Source organism: Mya arenaria, chromosome 5 (genome assembly GCF_026914265.1).
Source record: "Mya arenaria isolate MELC-2E11 chromosome 5, ASM2691426v1".
In the NCBI taxonomy this organism is placed as follows: Eukaryota; Metazoa; Mollusca; class Bivalvia; order Myida; family Myidae; genus Mya; species Mya arenaria.
This window is the reverse complement of record NC_069126.1, coordinates 52,512,487-52,528,686: the sequence shown is the minus strand read 5'-3', so window position 1 is coordinate 52,528,686 and position 16,200 is coordinate 52,512,487. Positions and strand designations below refer to the sequence as shown.

The 16,200-nt window shown below is 36.1% G+C and overlaps 2 protein-coding genes across 2 annotated transcripts; one reads left to right on the top strand and one right to left on the bottom strand.

Moving 5' to 3' along the window:
- Window positions 1-362: 362 nt before the first annotated feature.
- Window positions 363-4,693, top strand: LOC128234264 (uncharacterized). Its single transcript, XM_052948393.1, has 6 exons — window positions 363-598; window positions 988-1,052; window positions 1,266-1,403; window positions 1,670-1,729; window positions 2,413-2,535; window positions 2,944-4,693. Exons 1-6 carry the CDS (start codon window positions 435-437, stop codon window positions 3,165-3,167), a joined length of 774 nt encoding a protein of 257 aa, XP_052804353.1. The 5' UTR covers window positions 363-434; the 3' UTR covers window positions 3,168-4,693.
- A 38-nt stretch (window positions 4,694-4,731) lies between these two features.
- On the bottom strand, window positions 4,732-15,994 carry LOC128235786 (putative nuclease HARBI1). The gene is made up of 9 exons (XM_052950581.1): window positions 15,907-15,994; window positions 11,512-11,562; window positions 11,337-11,342; window positions 10,164-10,226; window positions 9,326-9,403; window positions 6,468-6,580; window positions 6,157-6,268; window positions 5,751-5,847; window positions 4,732-5,357 (listed from the first exon to the last, which is right to left on the bottom strand). The coding sequence occupies exons 1-9, from the start codon at window positions 15,992-15,994 to the stop codon at window positions 5,123-5,125; spliced, it is 843 nt and encodes a 280-aa protein (XP_052806541.1). The 3' UTR covers window positions 4,732-5,122.
- Between the last annotated feature and the right edge of the window lie 206 nt (window positions 15,995-16,200).

The window sequence follows — 16,200 nt, the reverse complement described above, 5'->3', positions numbered from 1 at the left end:
CTAAAAATTAAACGGACCGTTAAAACTTTAACAAGCCGTTAAATTTAACTGAGGTTTTGAGCAACCGGCCCCTGATCTTGGTAAAAATGAGTCTGCATCAGTAAATGAACTGGGGCCGTGATTACGAACAGTCTCAAGACTGAGTCTGAAAGTTGGACTCAGTCTCAGCACCTGAGTCCAAGTCCAGACTCAGCTGAGCTTGTCGAATATTACATGATTTCAAACAGTCTCTGACTCAGTCTCAACGTTGAGCCTGAGTCCGATTCCGCAATATTTATACTTGCATGAACGTAAGCGGCCATTGTTTACTTTTTCAAGCGTTATCGTTCTTGAACTTTGCTCAGAATTTCTAGACGCATATTACCAATGTAGTCAAAATCAGATACCTGTACAATGCAAGCTCCTGAGTGACTGTCGGCTGTGTTTGATGTAAAATGTCGCTAGAAAAACAAAGGACGACCTGGGATGAAAAAGAGCGACTGTGTGCCGTGCGGCTAGTGATTGAACAGTACGACGTGTTATACGGAGGATTTGCCGACGGAATCACATTCAAAGAAAAGTCGGCCGCCTGGAATAAGGTGGCCGATGACTTGAATGCGTAAGTTAGATAAGCTGGTTAAACGTTACCTTAAATGATTAAGCTTTCAGTGGCTATTTTCATCTTAAATTTAACGCAATGAGTGTATAAATATCAATACAAAGTCTGCATTAAAGAACTTCTTTTATGAGCAATAGGATTTTAACAGCATACAGCATTACATGTACCTGCTGCTTTAAGGTGGTTTGAAAGACCTCATTTGTCTCATTTGAATATGTTTCTCTTCTGGGAAAGTATTTTCTTGCAGAAATTCTGACTGCTTGTATTTATATAGAATCTATGTTGGAAGTGGAATTAATTTATTTATATTATTTTAATTACTTGTAAAATATTTCCTGTTCATTATAAAAAAAATTGATTAATCTGAAGGGTGGCCATTTCAATTGCAGATCAAGCAATGTAAAGCGGACACCTGCAGAGGTTAAGAAATTGTTCCAGAATGTGAAAAGTAGAGGTATAATGTAATAAATGTTTTGATACTTATCACTGGTATATTATACAGATTTTCATAATTAATAATACATTATTATCTAATCAAAACACTTCATATGTGCAAAGTCTTAAGAGTAAAATCTTTGAATTATATCATGGTGGAAATTCAGTAAAGCTTTACATTCAATTATTTATGTATTTAAACATCAGTATAAAGAATCCATTATTCTTTTAGCCAAGAAAAAGTATAACGAAAACATGGCCACTGGTGGCGGTCCAGTTGGCAAGATAACACTGGCAGAGGAAATTGTCCTTGAATTTCTGAAGGACAAGCCCCAACTCATAGGGATCCCAGGCGGGATAGAATCTGGAGGTACCCCTTTGAAGAATTGCTGAATGTATCACTTAATTGAATTATATGTTTCAGCCATTTTTTATCCTGTTAAAATAATGGTAATGTGCAACTGCTTCAATCATAGATGTTACCTTTTAACATAATAATTCCCATAATGGAAGTAAAATGATATAATGGAAACAATGTAAAAAAACATTTAACATGGCACAATCTAGTTTACACTGTATTGCATGATGTTTTGTAGCTATAAGAACCATTAATAGGGAAACAAATCTTATTTTCAGTGATAGAGCCTGTGGAAGATGCTGCCAGTGTTGCAGATTTGGTTGTGCAACAAGCCCCAAGTAAGAGTCTTATAATATACTTTTATGAGGCCTTTTATATTAAAGTTCAGTTTGTCTTGATAAATGATAGTCATGATTTTTTTTTTAGGGCACCATTCTTATAATCAATGTTAAAGAATAAGGAGGGCTATACTACTCGTCCCAGCGTCGGCGTCTGGTTAAAGTTTTAAGGTAAATTTTGGGATTTAGGGATTTTCCCTTATAAGTCTAATATCCTTCCTTCGATTGACTTAATATTATTAATAGAAAAAGGGTTGGTATTGAATAACCTAAGAAAGGGTCTACATATTGTGACCAAACTTGGTATATAGGAAGAGTTTATAGAGACCTTTCCTGATATTGTGTTTTGGGTTTGTCGAGTCTTATGACAGCTCTTGTTAGTTACCTTCTTCTCTCATCTTCAATTTCTACATGTAGAATGATATCAATTGAAGTGATGTTTAGTTTTTGTACACAGTAGTTTTATAGTATGTTACCATTGCCTCCAGTTGAGATGTAGTATAGCATCCTAAAGGGGGTTAGAATGTTTTCTAAAGAAAGAAAGTGGTCAAAATTGTCAATGTCTTCACAAGTGGTACTGCTCGGTACTCTATGTTCTGTCCAATTACTTTTCATAATCTAATATGAGAGTAAGTTTTACACATTTTCTTATACATCACTGTAACTTTGCATGAACATTTCAGTGACAGAGAGTAAGCACATCAGCACGCATCAAGAAACAGTGTCAGTTCATGCCATTGAACATCCAAGTGTGTCCCATGAACACCCAGATGAACCCAGAGTGATGCAGACAAATACAAAGAAACGTAAACCATTTGTATAACTCATTGTTTTGATATGTTTCTATGAGTACATTTTCAACGGTATATTCATATTTAACACAAAATCAGGAACATATGATATATATGTATATCAGTCAAATCATAAATATTAAACACTTACACGAAATGATATGGATGCAGATGAAATTTGGTTAAAAAAGAAAACATATTAATTTCAGTTGTTAACTGCCTTTTGCATTTGAAAGATATTTTTTTTTTCAACATTGGTGGTCTTAATGCCTTATTTCATTTTCAAATCATCAACAGCAATATATGCATGTATTTAGAGTAAATTTGCTTTCATTATAATCCATGCTAAGGAATATTTGCATTTTTGTTGTGTACATTATAAATGTATAAACTTAAAAACAAAAATATACAATTTCTTCATAGGTCGTAGGAAGTGCATGGATAGGATTGAGCTCACCGAGGAGCTTCATGACCTTGAAGTTTGCAGAGCAAGAAAGGAGATTGAACTTTTAGATTTAAAAATAGCTCAACAACGTGAACTTTTCCAATTGAAAAAATCTGTTCTGGAGAATGCCATGCGAAATGCTAACATGGATTTCAACATTACTTTTCCAGGATTAGGAAATGAAAGTTACAATTTTTCATAAGATCTCTTTTTGAATGCAGTATAAATTGTTAAAGCTGCACTCTCACACATTTACCATTTTTACAACTTTTTCATGTTTTGTCTTTAATTATATCATAGATTTCAATATTTCTGTTCGAAAATTAATATTTCATGGCTTAAATGCATAAAATATCAATTTTTGCACTTGATTATAAAAATATGGGAACTAATTTTTGTCATGAATCTCATATAACTGGTTCCCTTGGATTTTCACAAAAATTGGCTCGTTCCAAGATAAAAAATAAAAAAACTTGTTCAAACTGTGACAGTGCAGCTTTAAAGATCCACTCTTACTCCTAGATAATATTTACCACACTCCATGATATTGTTTTAATATTCCAAAAAGGATGAATAGATGTCTAAAATAATTTATTTAATGAAAGATACTGAGTTTAATTCGAAAGAAATGAACATTTAACAAGTTATTTCTTCATACTATGACTTAAGTAGACCATAGTAAATATTTTAGCATTCACCAATCATTTACCGTAATATCAATTTGAGCTACTCATTTGTTCTTCAACATATACAACATGTGTTATTGAGATGGAAATTATCCTTTATTATTAAGTGTGTAGAAGTATTTTCTCTGATGATGTATCTAAAATCATTTTGATGGAAAGTATTTACAATCAAAAAATCTTATTTGTGTAATAGGAATAAGTCTACATTTATTGATTAAATTGTAATACATTTATTGTTTCAACTTGAATGTCTAGGTTATTTTAGTCATTGGTATTATATGGGGTATTACTGTTGATATATCATATCTTACAATAATTTCATGAAGTTTTACTTTGTTCAATACAACTCAAAAACAACTGATGAAAAATTGTGTAAATTTGACCGAGTGGACTCATGCAACAGTTTCAGAAAGAATTACACTCATGCATTATGATGAACAAAATGTGCAAAATAACTGTTACAGTAAAGGTGAGCAGAGCAAATTTTGCTAAAATCCATATTGTGTTAAGCAAACCATTACAAAAACAAAGATGAGAAATAATGCTGGTCAATATCTTTTACAAATCAATAACAGAACTGTGATATGACATAAACAGTATACATTCTTTACTCAATACACACCATGAAACTGAATGTTACTGTTTAAATGAAGTTGAAAATATCCCTTATTGCTTATAAACTATTGCAAAAGAGCATAACGAATCAAAAACAATCTGTAACAATTCAGATAACATAATTGTATAATATTGTTTTTCATTTCATTTCATTATGGAACCTCACTTTACTGTAATATCTGATTGTTAATGTTGTGTTATTATCAGTCTTCCATTTGGTAAAGTTACATAGTTATAATGAATTGTTTGTTAAACTGACATTTATTTATGTGTTAATGAATAAGAAATACAATCGTTGATAGATGTTCAAAGTGATATCCACAACTTACACTTTTGCCATTAAATGTATAGCACATGTTTTATGTAGTTTCTCCTATTGTTAAACATGTTAAACATGGACTTACAGCTACATAAAGTATAAAAGTTTTTGTTTTTTTTCAATTCATCTATAGATAAATATAGCCAGTTAATGTCTTAAAGGAACCTGTTGTCTTCAATGCATATCCCTGTTAAGTAGCCTTGCATATTACATTCAATAATTGGTATTATCAAAGATATTAAAGCTGCACTCTCACAGATTGAACGTTTTGAAAACTATTATTTTTTATCTTGGAACGAGCCAATTTTTGAAAATCCATGGAAACAAGTTATGTAAAAATGCTGACAAAAATTAGATCGCAGAATCTTATATTTAAGTTTATAAAAATTAGATGATTTCTGCTTATTTCTTAAATAGTTAGTAACTGTTTAACTGAAATATGAAAATATACACGTACAACAATGACAAATGATTGACAGGGTGATTGTTCAAACAGCAAAGTGCCTTTGGGTAATATAATCCCTTTGGGTCCGCCCATTAATCAACACCTTGGTTGTCCACTTGTGGCATGTCATCATCCTCGTATGTTTGGCGTCCATACACATCTCCATGCTCAAAACCAAAGTTGTGCAACATTGCACATGAGGCAACATAAACAGCCGCTCTGTCTGGTGTCGTTCTTATTCCGTATTTCAGTACTGCGAAGCGCCTCTTCAGCATTCCAAATGTTTGTTCTATGAGCACTCTGGTGCGGCACAAAGTTGTGTTGAATCTGAAAATATCAGAAATACTTAAAGGCTGCACAAGATTTACTTTTAATATCATTTCCCTGGATTGTGATCAATGATAAATGTCGTGAAATTTGCCAGCAACATTCACCAGTTTTATGACGTAAGCAGTTCATAATGCAGGACGTCAGCTGTCCATATTATAGGACGTCAACATTCCATATGATACTTCTGGGCAGGTCCGACTGACCAAAAAACTTGAAATGGACCACTGATGTCATTTATTTTTTATTAAAATGCATTGCTAAATAAACATTATGTGAACAAAAAAGAGACAGATGTATGAGATCATAATTATACAGGTAAAATATCATCTGATATTCACTGATGTGATAGAAAACAATTATCAATGAATATACTTGATTTTTTATCAATACCTTTCCTCCGACAGATTTCTAGGATTCGCATAGGGTGTCATGAGGTATTTTCGACATGGGTACCCACTGTCCCCAAGCAGCAGTCCATCAATTTGTCCTGCGAAGAGAAACATTCATATCACTTATCTGTAATACTTTTAAAAACCGACTTATTTTATATTCATATTTTGATGTTTTCACTTTGGTTCGTACATAAAAAAAAAATTAAGAAAATTTCATTCAATATTTCATACAGTTCAGGACTGAAGTTGGTAATATCAGTAAACACACACACAGTATCATAAATTTGTGAACCAATCGCAGAATCAGCAAATGTTATTAGCAAACAGGGTTACTGTATACGTATGGAAGTATTCATGTTATCACATCATAAACCTGCAGCTTCATCTAAGTCAAATGCACTTACCAGTCTCCAACTTCTGGCACAAGATCCCCTCTGAGAACATTCGACTGTCATGCACAGATCCCGGCCATTTAGCAATAACATCAGTTATCCTGTAATTTGCATCACATACCATCTGAAAGATAACAAGTACAAGTTAGTGACCATATTTTCACCATTATTAGATCCTAGATGAAGAATCCAAATATGATTTGTTTTGTTTCTTGACCAACAGTTTTTAATGTTAAAACAAGCTTCAACATAGGAACAAGTATTGGTTTTAGAAAAAGATTTCCAAAATGAATCGAAAACATATAAAATTAATATTTTCATACCTGTACATTCAGGGAATGATAGCCCTTTCTATTCACATAATCTGCCTCGTTGTCTGGTGGTGCCTGTATCTTGACATGAGTGCCATCAACTGCTCCAACTACATTTGGGAAACCTTGTATGGAAAAATACAAATTTTATCAAATACTGAATAGAAATATGATAGTTATTTCAAAAGTAAAAAACTTACCACACTTTACACACAAATCCTGTAATCCATTTATGGCACCTTCAGTACTATAAATTAGCTGGGTTGAATTGTTGAATTATCAGTAATTGACCAAAAACAACATAATTTTATTACATTGTTTCAAATCAAAAACTAAGTAATATTAATCTGTACAGTAGCATAAACTTCTCATAATGGTACATTTATCGGGAGCAAGACAAATCGGCCCCTTACCAAATCGGCCTACTACCAAATCGGCCCCTAAGACGTTTCGGCCCTGCCATTTCGTCCCCTTAATTAAAATGACTCGAGACGTTTCGGCCCCTTAGTGATTTTCAACAGAGACATTTCGGCCCCTTAATTTTATTTTATTTTTTATCTTGGGTATAAAGAAAAACATTGTAGGTCGTCTTATAAATGTCAATGAGATCTGTAAATAAGTTGTAAATAAAATCTTTAAATTTACAAATAGACAGATATGCATGAAAAACATTGATATGACTGATATAAAAAATATAATTAAAATCTAAATAACTATTAACCCTGATTTTTAATATAAAATGTTAGAAAATCTAAGAAAGTTTATTTGTTATAACTGTTAATTATTAATTGATCATTAAAGACTTCAAAGAAAATTTGTCTTTGAACCATGCGTTCTTTTTTTGCAAGGCAAACTGTTAGTGTTGTGGGTGTGAAAAAGACATTCAAAGACGTGTGAATGAATAATTGTCTTTAATTTGTTAATGTTATTTAGAGTTGATTAAAGAAGATTTGAGTAATATAAACAACGTAAGTATATATATTAAATCGTTTCTAAAAGTGGGTACCATTTGTTTTAAACGTGTTGCGTTTTTTAAAAATGCCTTTACATTTCAACCATTAATTTGTTATCTATGTGGTATACTATTGCTCCAGAATAATTATTAATTATTATTTTTGACAATTAGTGTTTTATCTAAACATAATTAGGAAATAATGTTTGTTTTATAGATATGAATTGCAAACAAGATACAACTTGATAGTTCAAATGCATTTTAAAAAGAGTAAAACAATATATCCGTAATAAAAAAGTGAAATAATATTCTGTTTGAGGTGCGAAGAGATAATTGGTATTAATCTTTAAGTGTGAGAATTAGCGGTTGGGAAAGTCGGAACAAACGTTGTAGACGTATTTATAAGCTTGTAAACACAAAGTGTCACAATTCCAACGCCTAATACCTCTGTGGAATGTGACAATTCGCCATAAGACCGTCTGTCTAAAAACACCGTTTAAGCCAGTATGGTTTTGCATACGTATTCAATATAAGATTAATAATAGTTTTTTATCCTTACCTGATTTGAATATAAATAACTGAATTTCATAAAATTTATAACTTATATCGAGAAGCGTTACAGGGACATCATCGCCAGGATCATGGATGAGTGGGACTCATACGATTCGCATAAGGTCACCTGCGAGGAGTCCTGAAAAATGTTGGTGCCATCTACGGCGGGCGATGGGTGTTTGGTGAAGACTGATGTTAGACAATGGACATGTCATTATACATAATATTAGCAACATAGTTATGTATAATATTTAAAGATTATTTAAAAAAAATGAAGTTTAAACATTTCTTCTTCAACTCTATTTCGTCTTATAAAAATATCTTTACATGTTTTCAAGTGTACAGATATTTTCTTTAAATCTATTTTTATCTATATCTTTGTATGCATGTATATAGCTTTGTCTCTTAAAATAAAAAAAAATGAAATTACATGTTTTTTACTTATAATTAGAAATAAAATAAATATATGTTTTCAAGTGTACAGATATTTTCTTTAAAACTATTTTTATCTATACCTTTGTATGCATGTATATAGCTTTGTCTATTAAAAAAAAAATAAAATGAAATTACATGTTTTTTACTTAAACAATGTATTTAGATATAAAAAATAAAATTAAAATAAGGGCCGAAACGTCTCGGTAATCAGGGGCCGAAACGTCTACGGGATGGGGACGATTTGGTAAGGGGCCGAAAAGGTAACCGTTTGAGCTAGGGGCCGATTTGGTAAGGGGCCGATTTGTCTGGTAGCCCATTTATCCACCAGGCACAATCTTTAAAAACACACTCCCAAGTTATGTTCCAGTCAATTGTAACCACGGCCCCCCTCCCCTGGTCTGGGGAATAGCTGGGACGTTGACTTTCGGTCCCGCCAACCAGGCTAAAATCTCCGCCCTACGGGGATGAACAGATGGTAAATCCCCGCCAAATGCCCCTGCATCCAAGGGACCCTAGGTAAGGCCCATTCACCGCTATATTTGAAGCGAAGACAAAACCACTGCATTCACCCGACACTGCGGGGCCACATGATAGGTAAAAACACGGTCCATTTCCCCGGCTATCCCCGGACCTCGGGGGCCGCGGTTACAATTGACTGGTGCATTAAAAAAAATCCACAAACGTTACAACATAGAATGTCCACAAAAATAAATGTTTAAGTCCACATGCTTTGTCATCATAAATTTAGTGTCTTTGTTGTGATTGATTCTTTTAATAAATCCACAAATACGATATTGCTCATCATAACTTCAAAAAATAAACAGAAAGAAATCCAAATCAATAAAATGACATTTCCGTCTGAGTCACCTCAAAATATTTGGCTGTGAAATCAGCAAAGAAGTACATCAAAACAAGAAAAAGCCAAACTTACCGGCGACACTGTAAAACTTTCGTTTTACACTTTCAATTTCCAACCCCGTTGGAAATTTAACGTATCTGTTCAACAGTCCTGCAAGGATAACAGATACGGCATGAATTGCCTTGCCGACAGCCGACCTGGACACGCCATGAGCCTGTGCAATTACGATGTGATGCGCTCCGGTTGCAAAAAACTGAAGGCAGCACAATCCCGTCAGGAGAGGGGGGAGCGGGTTGCTCCTCATCGTCGCTGTTCCGATCGTTGGCTCCACGATTCCAACTAATATCATGATTGAGTCCGGAAAAAATCTATATCTTTTCCGGACACTCTCTACATCTAAAATCTCTAAAGGGTTGTTTCTGTCGGTAAATACACGCGGTCGACGAGGCAACCTAAATCTACGATACCGGTAATATCTGTCAAGTTGTCTGTCCGCCATGACAGTTGATATTTACTTCACGTGAGACAGCTACGTAGTAGACTCACGTTTTCAGACTCAGTCTCAATGATTTGAGTCAGAGTCTGAGTCTGAGTCTCTTTGTAAACACCGTTAAAAAAATAGAGTCTGTAATAAGTGAGTGTGAGTCCAGACTCATACTTGAGACCGTTCGTAATCACGGCCCCTGGTCTGTATTAATTAGTGATAACAAATAAAATATCAGTATGGTGCAAAGCTTTAATTATTGATCAAATAACTATGCTTTGTCCGAAATCACAAACTTTACTATAATTAGAATAAATCTTTTTTGTTAAAAGTCAGGTCATTAACCTTGTACATTAATATAGGAATTCATGTAGGAATGCAAAAATCCTTGGAGGTTTGTAGCTTTAATACTTTTTTGATAGATACCTGCAAAAACTGATGTACACTCTTGTACAAGGATGGCTGTCTGGCCAGATCCCTGACTTCTCCACCATCATACTTGAACCTGTAAACACAATATAACAGTTACCAATGTTAGATGACAACTGATGTACACTCTTGTACAAGGACGGCTGTCTGGCCAGATCCCTGACTTCACCACCATCATACTTGAACCTGTAAACACAATATAACAGTTACCAATGTTAGATGACAACTGATGTACACTCTTGTACAAGGACAGCTGTCTGGCCAGATCCCTGGCTTCTCCACCATCATACTTGAACCTGTAAACACAATATAACAGTTACCAATGTTAGATGACAACTGATGTACACTCTTGTACAAGGACAGCTGTCTGGCCAGATCCCTGGCTTCTCCACCATCATACTTGAACCTGTAAACACAATATTACAGTTACCAATGTTAGATGGCAACTGATGTACACTCTTGTACAAGGACGGCTGTCTGGCCAGATCCCTGACTTCTCCACCATCATACTTGAACCTGTAAACACAATATTACAGTTACCAATGTTAGATGGCAACTGATGTACACTCTTGTACAAGGACGGCTGTCTGGCCAGATCCCTGACTTCACCACCATCATACTTGAACCTGTAAACACAATATTACAGTTACCAATGTTAGATGACAACTGATGTACACTCTTGTACAAGGACAGCTGTCTGGCCAGATCCCTGGCTTCTCCACCATCATACTTGAACCTGTAAACACAATATAACAGTTACCAATGTTAGATGACAACTGATGTACACTCTTGTACAAGGACAGCTGTCTGGCCAGATCCCTGGCTTCTCCACCATCATACTTGAACCTGTAAACACAATATTACAGTTACCAATGTTAGATGGCAACTGATGTACATTCTTGTACAAGGACAGCTGTCTGGCCAGATCCCTGGCTTCTCCACCATCATACTTGAACCTGTAAACACAATATAACAGTTACCAATGTTAGATGACAACTGATGTACACTCTTGTACAAGGACAGCTGTCTGGCCAGATCCCTGGCTTCTCCACCATCATACTTGAACCTGTAAACACAATATTACAGTTACCAATGTTAGATGGCAACTGATGTACACTCTTGTACAAGGACAGCTGTCTGGCCAGATCCCTCACTTTTCCACCATCATACTTGAACCTGTAATCACAATATAACAGTTACCAATGTTAGATGACAACTGATGTACACTCTTGTACAAGGACGGCTATCTGGCCAGATCCCTGGCTTCTCCACCATCATACTTGAACCTGTAAACACAATATTACAGTTACCAATGTAAGATGACAACTGATGTACACTCTTGTACAAGGACGGCTATCTGGCCAGATCCCTGGCTTCTCCACCATCATACTTGAACCTGTAAACACAATATTACAGTTACCAATGTTAGATGACAACTGATGTACACTCTTGTACAAGGAGGGCTGTCTGGCCAGATCTGTCACTTCTCCACCATCATACTTGAATCTGTAAACACAATATTACAGTTACCAATGTTAGATGACAACTGATGTACACTCTTGTACAAGGAGGGCTGTCTGGCCAGATCTGTCACTTCACCACCATCATACTTGAACCTGTAAACACAATATAACAGTTACCAATGTTAGATGACAACTGATGTACACTCTTGTACAAGGAGGGCTGTCTGGCCAGATCTGTCACTTCACCACCATCATACTTGAACCTGTAAACACAATATTACAGTTACCAATGTTAGATGACAACTGATGTACACTCTTGTACAAGGACAGCTGTCTGGCCAGATCCCTGGCTTCTCCACCATCATACTTGAATCTGTAAACACAATATTACAATTACCAATGTTAGATGACAACTGATGTACACTCTTGTACAAGGATGTGGGATTGTTAAAAAATATTTTTTGTAGTGTTAGCCCAGCCAAAATGAGTCCTTTCAGTTTGTGATCATTTTCATCTAACATGATAGTTTTTGCTTTTCAGAACACAAAGAAGAATTTTACCCATCTTTTACTGCACAAAAACACATAACAAGGTGCAGAATAGAAAGAGAGCAAAATGATGTCACTTCCTGTTTACCTGTCAATCTCAACTAATGTCCTCTCAGGAAGAACCCACAAACAGTTCTATTGAAAACGCAAAGCATATAGTTCACAAAGTTCATTACTATTGTAAGGGCACAAATCAAGAAATATCAGACAGGGAGAAAGAGCTTGTTACCGCATTGTTTATGGTTGCTGTGAACATGATGGTTTAATTTCATGTATTAACTTTGACAGTGGCGGATCCAGGAAATAATTACTGGGTAAGACACAACCTCAAAACCCCATCAAAAAATATATTTCACTGAGGTTTGGAAATGACATGTGTTAAATTGTTGATTCATTTCAACTCTTCATTCAATTATACTTTTATACATCTTATAAAGTGAATTTAGCTATGACATAGGTTTCCTTTTCACAAAACATAGGTTTATCGGCTTCTTTCACCAAATCAGCATACTGTATCTTCATCAAAATACAACCAGGGTTGAGAAAAGACCCCAGTAACAAGTATACACGTAAAGACAAACGGAAAACATAACATTAAACTGATGATTTTTATACACTAAGTTTTTAAAAGTCCTTTTAGAATGTTGATATCATGAAAACCCTTGCTTGAAATTTAGTTCACTACTGGTTTATAAACCAGCAATGGATAATATTGTTACAATTTTAGTAACAAAAGTTTATACTTACAACAATGCCATATCATTCGCCAAGGCTCCATTCAATGTGTCTTGTAGAATTGTGCCAATCTCTGAACAGGTCTCTCGTACATGTTTCTACAGGTGATATAATTCATAATTTAAAACAGGCACAAGATACAAGATCCTCTCCTACCAGCAAGATTTGTTTTCAACAGTAGATTTAACAAGAGCTGTCACAGTATGTGACGAATGCCACCCAATGTGACATTGACCTACGAACAAGGTCAGTACATGAAAAGTTGATCTTGCCTTTACCTGTCAAATACATATGGCAAGTTATTTTAAATTGCCTTTGAACATAAAAAAATACCACCCATACTAGACAACCTACACTGTTATGTCCTTATATTCAGAATTCCCTTGTGAATAAACACTTAGTGTATCTTTCACCTTAGAGGTAGGGACATGGGTCTTGCACACGGACGTTGTCTTCGTATGTGGAACACATGTAGCAAGTGATTTTAAAATCTGTCCATACAAGGGAAAGTAACAGCCCTGACACGACAACCTATACTCTATGTCCTTATATGCAGCACTCCATTGTGAATAAACACTAAGTGTGACCTTGACCTTTGAGGTAGGGACACGGGTCTTGCACGCGACATGTCGTCTTGGTATGTAGAACACATGTGTCAAGTTTTTTTAAAATCTGTCCATACAAGGGAAAGTTACAGCCCGGACACGACAACCTATACTCTATGTCCTTATATGCAGCACTCCATTGTGAATAAACACTATGTGTGACCTTGACCTTTGAGGCAGGGACACGGGTCTTGCACACGACACGTCGTCTTGGTATGTGGAACACATGTGGCAAGTTATATTAAAATCTGTCCATACAAGGGAAAGTTACAGCCCTGACACGACAACCTATACTCTATGTCCTTATATGCAGCACTCCATTGTGAATAAACACTAAGTGTGACCTTGACCTTGGAGGTGGGGACACAGGTCTTGCAGGCGACACGTCGTCTTGGTATGTGGAACACATGTGGCAAGTTTTTTTAAAATCTGTCCATACAAGGGAAAGTTACAGCCCGGACACGACAACCTATACTCTATGTCCTTATATGCAGCACTCCATTGTAAATAAACTCTAAGTGTGACCTTGACCTTTGAGGTAGGGACACGGGTTTTGCACGCCACACGTCGTCTTGGTATGTGGAACACATTTGGCAAGTTATTTTAAAATCTGTCCATACAAGGGAAAGTTACAGCCCGGACACGACAACCTATACTCTATGTCGTTATATGCAGCACTCCATTGTAAATAAACACTAAGTGTGACCTTGACCTTTGAGGTAGGGACACGGGTCTTGCACGCCACACGTCGTCTTGGTATGTGGAACACATGTGGCAAGTTATTTTAAAATCTGTCCATACAAGGGAAAGTTACAGCCCGGACACGACAACCTGTACTCTATGTCCTTATATGCAGCACTCCATTGTGAATAAACACTAAGTGTGACCTTGACCTTTGAGGTAGGGACACGGGTCTTGCACGCGACACGTCGTCTTGGTATGTGGAACACATGTGGTAAGTTATTTTAAAATCTGTCCATACAAGGGAAAGTTACAGCCCGGACACGACAACCTGTACTCTATGTCCTGATATGCAGCACTCCATTGTGAATAAACACTAAGTGTGACCTTGACCTTTGAGGTAGGGACACGGGTCTTGCATGCGACACGTCGTCTTGGTATATGGTACACATGTGGCAAGTTATTTTAAAATCTGTCCATACAAGAGAAAGTTACAGCCCGGACACGACAACCTATATTCTATGTCCTTATATGCAGCACTCCATTGTGAATAAACACTAAGTGTGACCTTGACCTTTGAGGTAGGGACACGAGTCTTGCATGCCACACGTCGTCTTGGTATGTGGAACACATGTGGCAAGTAATTTTAAAATCTGTCCATACAAGGTAAAGTTACAGAGCCGGACGGACGGACGGTGCGATTTTAATATGCCCACCTTCGGGGGCATAAAAAGGGCATTACAAATATGATAGAATGAATGATAGTACTCAGTTTTGGTGTAAACACAAGTTGACAACTTGTGATCATGTGTAACGAAGATATTGTGATTTTTTTAAGTAATTTATCCAAGCCCAACCTTAACTCAGACAGCTATTAGCTGGAATGAATCATTTCCTTGGTTGAAGCCTTTATGAAATGCCACTAGAATGTTCCCCTTGTTTGGGTCAAACCAAATCCTCCTTGGTAAGATAAGTATATAGTGTTCTACAAAATCAAAGCAATGATCATTACCTTTAAAACACAAAAAAATGACATTAAATCAAGCTACAGCATCTGGATATTATTTGTTTTGATCTTTTTTTAAATAAAGCTTATACTTATATAGTAGTTGGAATTTTTCTCACAACTCACTGTGAATGCAGTTTCCAGTGCAGATGTTCACTTCCTTTCATCCTCTATTTCTCTAACCAACCTAGCAACTACAATTCAAGCCCCCACCACTCCACACCAAATCACAGCGGAAGCAGACTTTAATGCAGGTGTCTGGCCCTCCTACTCCAGCTCCCAATCGTTATATGCACTCAATCCTGCCAACTGTCCACTAGAAAACTTTAATACAAATATCTTTGCCCTTTTTGTCCACACTTACCATGAAGCTGTCTCTAGTGGGGGCGTCTTACCCTCCATTTCCTCCTCCACCTATCCTGGCCAGCTATAAACTATAATACACATCCCTATCCTGATTCTCACATTTACTGCGGAAGCTGTCTCAAAAGTGTCCTTTTTTCAGTTATCGTCTCCCTGTCATATTCTCCACCCATCCTGGCCAACATTCCAATATAATAAACACCCCCCGTTTACCTTGTTTGTCTTCACTCACCGTGGAAGCAGTCTCCAGTGTAGGTGTCTATCCCCTCCATTTCTTCTTTCCCATCACATTCTCCACCCATCCTTGCCACCAAACAAATATAATAAACACCCCCTTACCTTGTTTCTCTCCACTCAACGCGGAAGCAGTCTCCAATGTGGGTGTCAAATCCACCATTTCTTCCTTGCTGTCACACTCTCCACCCATCCTGGCCAACTATCCACTATAATACACGCTACTTTCCCCGAAATAACAAAGGGCAGTAACTCTGTAATAAGCTGAAATAGAGTTATGGTTCTTGTGCACTTCACTTCCTCTCATTGTGCTTAACCATTGTATGAAGTTTTAATGAATTCCATCTAGTAGTTTGCAAGTTAATGTCTGGAAAAAAACTTGACAGAAAAAAAAACAAA

Excerpts from the sequence above, each read along its gene's own strand:
- LOC128234264 (XM_052948393.1), top strand. The coding sequence starts at position 435 with ATGTCGCTAGAAAAACAAAGGACGACCTGGGATGAAAAAGAGCGACTG. Across the intron at positions 1,053-1,265 it reads CCAGAATGTGAAAAGTAGAG|CCAAGAAAAAGTATAACGAA; the intron begins GTATAATGTAAT and ends TTATTCTTTTAG. Across the intron at positions 1,404-1,669 it reads AGGCGGGATAGAATCTGGAG|TGATAGAGCCTGTGGAAGAT; the intron begins GTACCCCTTTGA and ends TCTTATTTTCAG.
- LOC128235786 (XM_052950581.1), bottom strand. The coding sequence starts at position 15,994 with ATGGGTGGAGAGTGTGACAGCAAGGAAGAAATGGTGGATTTGACACCC. Across the intron at positions 9,404-10,163 it reads GTGTACATCAGTTTTTGCAG|GACTGTTGAACAGATACGTT; the intron begins GTATCTATCAAA and ends TTATCCTTGCAG. Across the intron at positions 6,269-6,467 it reads ATCATTCCCTGAATGTACAG|ATGGTATGTGATGCAAATTA; the intron begins GTATGAAAATAT and ends GTTATCTTTCAG.